Below are 7,156 nucleotides of genomic sequence, written 5' to 3' on the forward strand. Positions count from 1 at the left end.
ACCTGGCTGGACTCGTTTGAGTCCCGTTTCTCTTTTTGGGGTTTTTTGTTGTTCTCCCGCCCTGGCGGGGGGTCGGGCTAGAAGATCTACTAGGTCCCTTCCGACCCTTAATCTATGAATCTATGAATCTATGAACACATGAAGTAAAGAATGCACTTCAGAATGAACTGTTTCTCCATTTCTTGGTGTTGATGTCTGCTTAATATTACATGTGGTATATGGACTTTAAGAAACTTGTCTCAAAGCCCTGAAACAAGGAGACAGATTTAGATTGTTTGCTTCAATACCAGGAGTATAACAAGCAATTTCTGTGCCCCTTCTCATCCACTGTTAGTTACGCTACCATTCAGTGCTAAGTCAGAGAACACACACATGCACACAGGCAGAAAAGCAAAGGCGTGCACACACACACAAACAATACACAAACAATTTAGTGACAGCTAAATCGATTCTTTTTCCTGCTTTCCTTTCATAGCACTGGTAAATAGGGTTTTTACAAACTTTGGTGGAAAGATACGAACCTTTGTGATAAATGCACTTATTTTAGCTGTCACTGCAATGTATACAATATTATCAGGCTTTTGGGTACTCTCACAGCTTTTATTGTCCTAAAGTTTTGTGGTCAGCAGTATAATAAAGATAGTCAGTGATACGGCAGCAGGTATGTGGTTCCTTGATAGTTAAGTAAATTCTATATTTTGTCCACATTCTAGTAACAAAGAAGTTCAGTGTCTCTGACCTTGATAAATTCCCCAAGCAGTGAACAGTATTTATCGATCACTTAATATCACTTGAGTTCTCCCATCTATTAATGTGTATCATGATTCTCTATCTATCCCCATTTATTATCCTGTATAGAACCAGACATTGCAGTGAGAATGTCCCCTGCAGAAACTAGGTCTTTACACAGCAGGATCCTACAAATCTACATCAGTGGGGCACCATATAGGTTTTACAGAAGCAGTGATGCCTGATGTCTCTCCATGTGACATCTGGAGAAGCAGAAGTAAAAACTAGGTACATCCATTACAAACACCAGTGTGGTGTGCTGTGCCATTACTAACACTAATGGGAGACCCATGAGCACATTGACAAAAGAATATATCTGTTTGTCTCACAAAAAAAAACACTACCAAAGAAAAATTAATGCAATCAGATGGTATCCCTTTATACTTTAAATTTTATGTAAGAGGGTTTTAATGTTAATGTCAGTGTATTTTTCTACTTAACTTATACAGGCTGCTTTGCAAACATCATTGATGCTCTTGCTTATGAAAATAATATGTCAAGTTTAACTGTTAAAGCTTTACTGCCTGTTGTCTTATTGCAGAAAAAGGTAATATAGTGAAAGGTATAATGTGTTGGTATGGATAGGGAGGTTGTTTTATTGAGTAGGGTACAGTGGACTGAATTCTTCACCTCCCTCCCCAACTGAGATCACTGGGGGCTTCAGCCTTATAATGGACAACAGAATTTTAAAACCGTTGCTTTTAGCAATAGCAAAATGAGTGAACATTTTGAGTCACTAGAGGGCATAGCAGTACCAAAGCAATTTCTGTTTTTCCTTGTACAAATTATTTCATTCTCTGTAAGAAAAGCATAATTCCAACCATGTTACTTTTATCCTAAGTTGGCCTTTCATCTGTGCAATAATAAGTACATGCCATTGGTAATAGCAGAACAGAAGAAAAAATTAGCTCACTTGGCAGACATGAGAGGTCAGTATACCTTATATTTAACATGACCTCTCTACTCTGACTTTTATCCAAAAGAAGTCTCCATCCAACTCCTTTTTGGAAAAGATGAAATACTGTAACTCCAGAGTAAAAAGATTGCTAGGCACTACAGCAAATCTCTCCCTTCTTTCTCTTTTGTGATTTATGCAGTCTGTGGAACTGACAGGTGATTAGACAGAGAACCTGTAGAGCAATATATTCATTTCTAATATGACTCTCCTGACCCTCTAGATACTGGCATCTCCTGTTGTATGATTTATTTATTTTTGTAGGTTTTTAGTTTTTACCAAAAAGGACCATTGTTACATATCTTTGAGGACTGTCCAAATATTCAACAGCATTATTAATGCTTTGGACTTCATACACAGCAGAAAGTAAGAGTTTAGAAATCTGAACTAAACTTTTTTAAAAATAGGTGTGTGAGCCTCTTCCACTGCAGTTCCTGCTTTCTTTTGGTGTCTCTCTGCCTGATTCCCCTGCCTCCATTTTCCAAGCCTTACCTTGAAATTTTCTTTTCTCCCTTATGTCTCTGAATTACAGTCCCCTCTCTTTTTAGCCTTCCTGTTGAACCTCATCTAGAATCTATGCTGTGACACCTAAATAAGCGCAAACATTACACATTCCAAAAATAATGGAGTTAGTCTCTCAAAATATGAATAGAAAAGTACAGATCTTTGTATATCAGCTTTAAATACAATGCAAATCACTTAAATGGGAAATTTGTTTAAATAGGTCCTCTCTCAAGGAACTGGTTCAAAATTATTACAGTGTCTGCTGTCTAATTTCTTTCCAGTGATTTAGTAGTGGTTCAGTCTTTGTGCTTCAGTCTCAAGCCAAAATCATTGTTCTGTCCATGAGCTGATATACAGACATATAGGTATATCAGTGTGTGTGGTACAGTAGTACAGCAATGTAAGGCACAAGGCTACTAGGAGTAGTTGCTCAAGCTTTGAATTGGAAGAAGTGTAGCCACATTCATGTAGTGCTGCACGCAGTCTGCTGGAGAGCTAACTGATCTGCATGCAGCCTTACACAAATGTAGCTGTACAGTTTCTTGTTCAGGAGCTGATTGGGACAACATAGTAAAGCATGGCACTACCTTGAGCCTTATGTTTATACATCTTATGGGAATGCCGAGGCTGCAAAAATCACGCTGTAAAGCTCTGGAGATGCATAAAGAAGGTGTACAAAGTAAAAACATTTAAGAGCTTTATTATTTTCTTTGACCATTGCCCTACCAGACTTCTCACAGCTACCTCTACCAGCACAGTTGGGCAGGTGGCAGTCCGTCATTGATGTGCCGCATTCCAAACATAGGATAGTTTTCAGCTAGCTTAGGTTCCACTATGATTCTAGCTGCTGGTTCAGCTGTCATGTATGTATCCAGGGCCCTGGGCAGGCTGGTACCACCTACAGTGCAGCTGCTGCTACAAGCTCATTACTATAAAGCTAATTCAGGTTATCTCTGTGCAAACTGTAGTCACACCTCTGGATTATAGACATGCCCAGTGTTACTTCCAGTCCAGATGTATGCTGTGTGTTTGGCCCTTTTGCAGTGATATGGGAACCTGATCGGTAATAGGATGAGTTCAGAGTAGCTCTGTAAGGGTATTGTTAAACTCAACAAATGTCTTTATTTATATGGAACTTTCACTTAATTGGGTAAAAACCTTTGCTATAAAGAACTTTGGACCTAGAGGATGTACATGAACAGCAGCTGCCACTGCTGCTCGCCCAGCTGCTGCAGCTATTGTTGTCAGCCCATTACTTGCCACTGCCCCTGCCACTGCCCCTGTCGCTGCCATTGTTGCCTAGGCTGTTGTGCTTCTGATAAAAAATGTTCACTCAGAATCCCTATTAAGTAGATTCTACTGTACTGTAAAGTAGATTCTGCTGGAGGGGTTTCAGCTATAATTGTCGTGTGCTTATTTTTGGTATCTATTAACAGATTTTTGAAATCTTTTATTGTATCAAAAATATGCAAGACACATCTTTCACATCCTGGCCTAATTTTGTTTCTGCATTCTAGTCATCCTACATATAAACCTTACTGTATATCCAACTTTGAACACAACACCCTATTTCTAGGATTCCTTTTCAGAAAAAGAATCAGTTCTGCTTTTCTAGCACTTGTACCTAGTACAGATGAAGTAGCTATTAATATATGATGCCTGTGCAGTTTTTCTTGCACTGAATGGCTAGGGAGTGGTCACTAGACATTGACTGACATTGCTCTGATATTTCAGACTTTGAATAGTGAAGGAATTGAGTTAAACTTATAACTGTGTATCCGAGGGCAGATCCAAAGGGTTGCAGCGGCAAGGTTGCAGCCCCTTTTCAAACCACATGACAGGAGCCACAACCAGGGACTTTTTAAAGTCCCTGAATCAGGTAAGAATTCTCCCTCCCCTCCCCTCTGTGCTCAGCAGCACATCCCCTCTCCTCTCCTTGCATTCCCCCCTCCCCTGTCTGCTATCACTGCTGTCCTCATTGTCTCAGGCTGCCCTGGGGGTGTGGAGAGCCCCAGAGCCACTCCACCCCTACTCCAGCTACGCTGTGTGGGCAATGGGGCTCAGCTTGGGAAAGCAACAGCAGGAGCTGGCAGGTTCTTCCTCTGCCCAGTTCCCTGGAGTGTTCTTAGTTCTTCTTAGTGATTTTTAACAGCAAATAATTGAGACAATAATTGAGTCAGCAAAGTGAAGCCCCTTTCCCTTGGTTGTTCTTAAATTCTCTGAGAGCAATATAGAATTTTGTTGAATGAATTCATTGATCAAATAATTTGACATCTATTTCTTAATCTGTAAAACATTTATGAAATGCTTGTTGTGGGCTTTTACGTTTCAAAACTCAAAATGTCTTCATTGGTTCTGACTGGACACTCAGATCATGTGATATTGTTGGTTCCTTGGTAGAAGATCGTAACACAGAATCAGGTTTCTAGTGCAAATAGTCATGTTTACTCATTCAAATTTCACTAAATTCCAAGTATGTGCTTCCTAGAAATTAGTACGCTGGAATATCCATACAGGTACAAAGCCAGCCAAATAAATTACATTTCTTATTCAAGTCAACATTCACAGGATATTGTTGTGGTTCTCTTCTATCTCTAAGCAGCAACACTAGTGGGAGGATGACTTTCAAATCTGAAGTATATTCAATATTCCTCTTTTTTTTATTCATTTTGTTTTCCTTTAATAAGAGAAATTTTATTTTCAGTATTTACTTTAGAGTTTATGGTATAAAGTTTACCAAGGGACCATTTATTTTAATAGTTCACAAATTTCTAGCCACTTAGTTGGACCTCGGTCTCATTCTGAAGACAATCGGCACAATTTTGCACTGCCTTACACTTTCATTTGGTTTTTATTTGGTTGTTTGGTTTAGTTTTTATTTCTCTGTTTTTTGGATTGTCCTTTTATCTTTTCTTTGTAGACCTGGCCAGAGAACTGTAGATGATCTAGAAATTATATATGAAGAACTTATTCACATTAAGGCCTTATCTCATCTTTCTACCACAGTAAGTACTTTTTAATATGACTCTATACCAAAAAAAGAAGTTGAATTATTGCAGGCTGTTGCTGGCTGCAAAAGAGATGGAAGCTGAGAGCCCATAGAGCCTTCTCATCCAGCTCCACCCAAGCAAAGAAGCCATCCATGCTTGAGACACAGGGCCCCAGAACTATGATGATGGTGGTGCCTCTAGGCAGGTTGGCTGGAGGCTTTTGGCTTGTAAAATTCTTGTAAGGATTCCAAATTGTGTACAGTGCTTTCTCACCTCTGTCTATTGTAACTGATGGCTTAAAGCCATTATCTGTGTGCATAAATAAACATAAGTGGAGCCTTACCCTGTTCCCCTTGGAAGCTCTTTCTTTGTCCTCAGTAGTATGGAAAGTGTACATTCAAGAGACTCTAGTATGAGCTAGTTGCATCTGCATCTGCATCTGCAGAGGTTCATGTTACACGGCTTTGGTCACCTCAAACTCAACGCAGAATGAAGCAGACTTTTATCAGAATTATTAGCTGCAGGTCATTATGGAACAACACTTTATGCCAGAAAGAAGACTAATGAAAAACACTCAGAATGAAGGAATGGAGCAACCAAAAGCCAGGCCAAAGCTCAAACTCTCTGAATCTGTGCCCTTTAGAAAGTTATGATGGAGAGTTTAAAGACATTAATTATTCTGATCATTACAGAACAACATACATGGGAGCAGAAAGGTGCCCACTGCTATATTACGTCATATGAAATTAACTGTAAAAATCAATTACATAGAAAAACTATCATTCTTTTCTCTTTGTTTTAAGGTAAAACGAGAATTAGCGGGTGTTCTGATCTTTGAGTCACATCCCAAAGCAGGAACTGTCTGTAAGTAAAAGGGATCATATCATATTTTATCCCACTTTCATTGCATATAACAGGTTAGTATTGAAAGTATAACTGCAAAACCTGGATATGTACTTTGAACTATGCACAGCTACATGTTTTGAGCCTGGGTGTTGGCTATTGATTTGGCTTTTTATATAATGCAGGAGCCTGTTGCAAACATAGTTCTTAATATCTGTTTGAATGTCTACTCCCCTTTAGTATTTGGGTGTTCTTAATCTTGGGTTTAGCTTTTGAGCTATCTCTGACTACAGTTAATTGTGATTATTTTCTATTTTGCATTCAGAAGCCCAGATTTCTATGTAAAATAGTATTTAAAATATAATTATTGTAGTGAACTTTTTAGGTGGAAAAACAGTAGCTAATGTAGTGTTTTATCACATACAGTGCATCCAGGAGTAAAATACACACTTTGGTTTTGAAAGGCAGGCTGAAGAAAAAATGATCTTCCCTTGTAGTAAGTAACCAAGTAGTAGCAGCTAGGGAGCCAAGTATGCTCACTGTTCTGTAGGAGTGGGCGAAACAGGCCATATTCGATTCAGATTTAGCTCAAATCCAGGACAGTGAGTCAATTGGTTGATTCGGATCATTGTCCCCAATTTGATTCGGCCAAATCCGAATCTGAAGATTTGATGCTGATTCAGAGAATCAGAGATTCAGCCATTGACACAGCTTTAAATGTTTTTTCTATATACCTCAAGGTACCAGATGTGGCTCGTGAATGCTGCAATGGTGGGGTGGATGGAGCTTTCCACAGAAGCACAGAAGTACTTCTGGTCCACTTCCAGGTCCACCGCTGAACGCGCAGGGGACCCACCCACACCCCTCTGGCTCAGCGATCAGCCATGAGGGGGACCCGGGAGGCACCAGTTGCTGAGCTGGAGGGGTGCAGGAGGGTCCTGTGCACTCCCCAGAGGACCCAGAAGTGGACCGGAAGTGCTTTAGGCTTTATTCCAGGTCTGCTGCCAAGTGCACTGGGAGCCCTCCACACTCCTGTGGGACGCTCTATCCACCCCAGCATCTCAGCATTCAAAAG

General features: G+C 40.0%; 1 protein-coding gene across 2 annotated transcripts in view; it reads left to right on the forward strand.

Annotated features, from left to right (window-relative positions):
- Window positions 1-7,156, forward strand: part of RAPGEF4 (Rap guanine nucleotide exchange factor 4) — a 304,750-nt gene that overhangs the window by 187,585 nt on the left and 110,009 nt on the right. For both annotated transcript variants that reach the window (XM_019522934.1, XM_019522933.1), the window contains exons 8-9: window positions 5,169-5,253; window positions 6,042-6,102. In XM_019522934.1, coding sequence (XP_019378479.1) covers window positions 5,169-5,253; window positions 6,042-6,102 — 146 coding nt within the window. The remainder of the gene's footprint in view (window positions 1-5,168; window positions 5,254-6,041; window positions 6,103-7,156) is intronic.

The sequence above is a fragment of the Gavialis gangeticus genome, unplaced genomic scaffold (assembly GCF_001723915.1).
Source record: "Gavialis gangeticus isolate Ggan-Ray unplaced genomic scaffold, GavGan_comp1, whole genome shotgun sequence".
Taxonomy (NCBI): domain Eukaryota; kingdom Metazoa; phylum Chordata; order Crocodylia; family Gavialidae; genus Gavialis; species Gavialis gangeticus.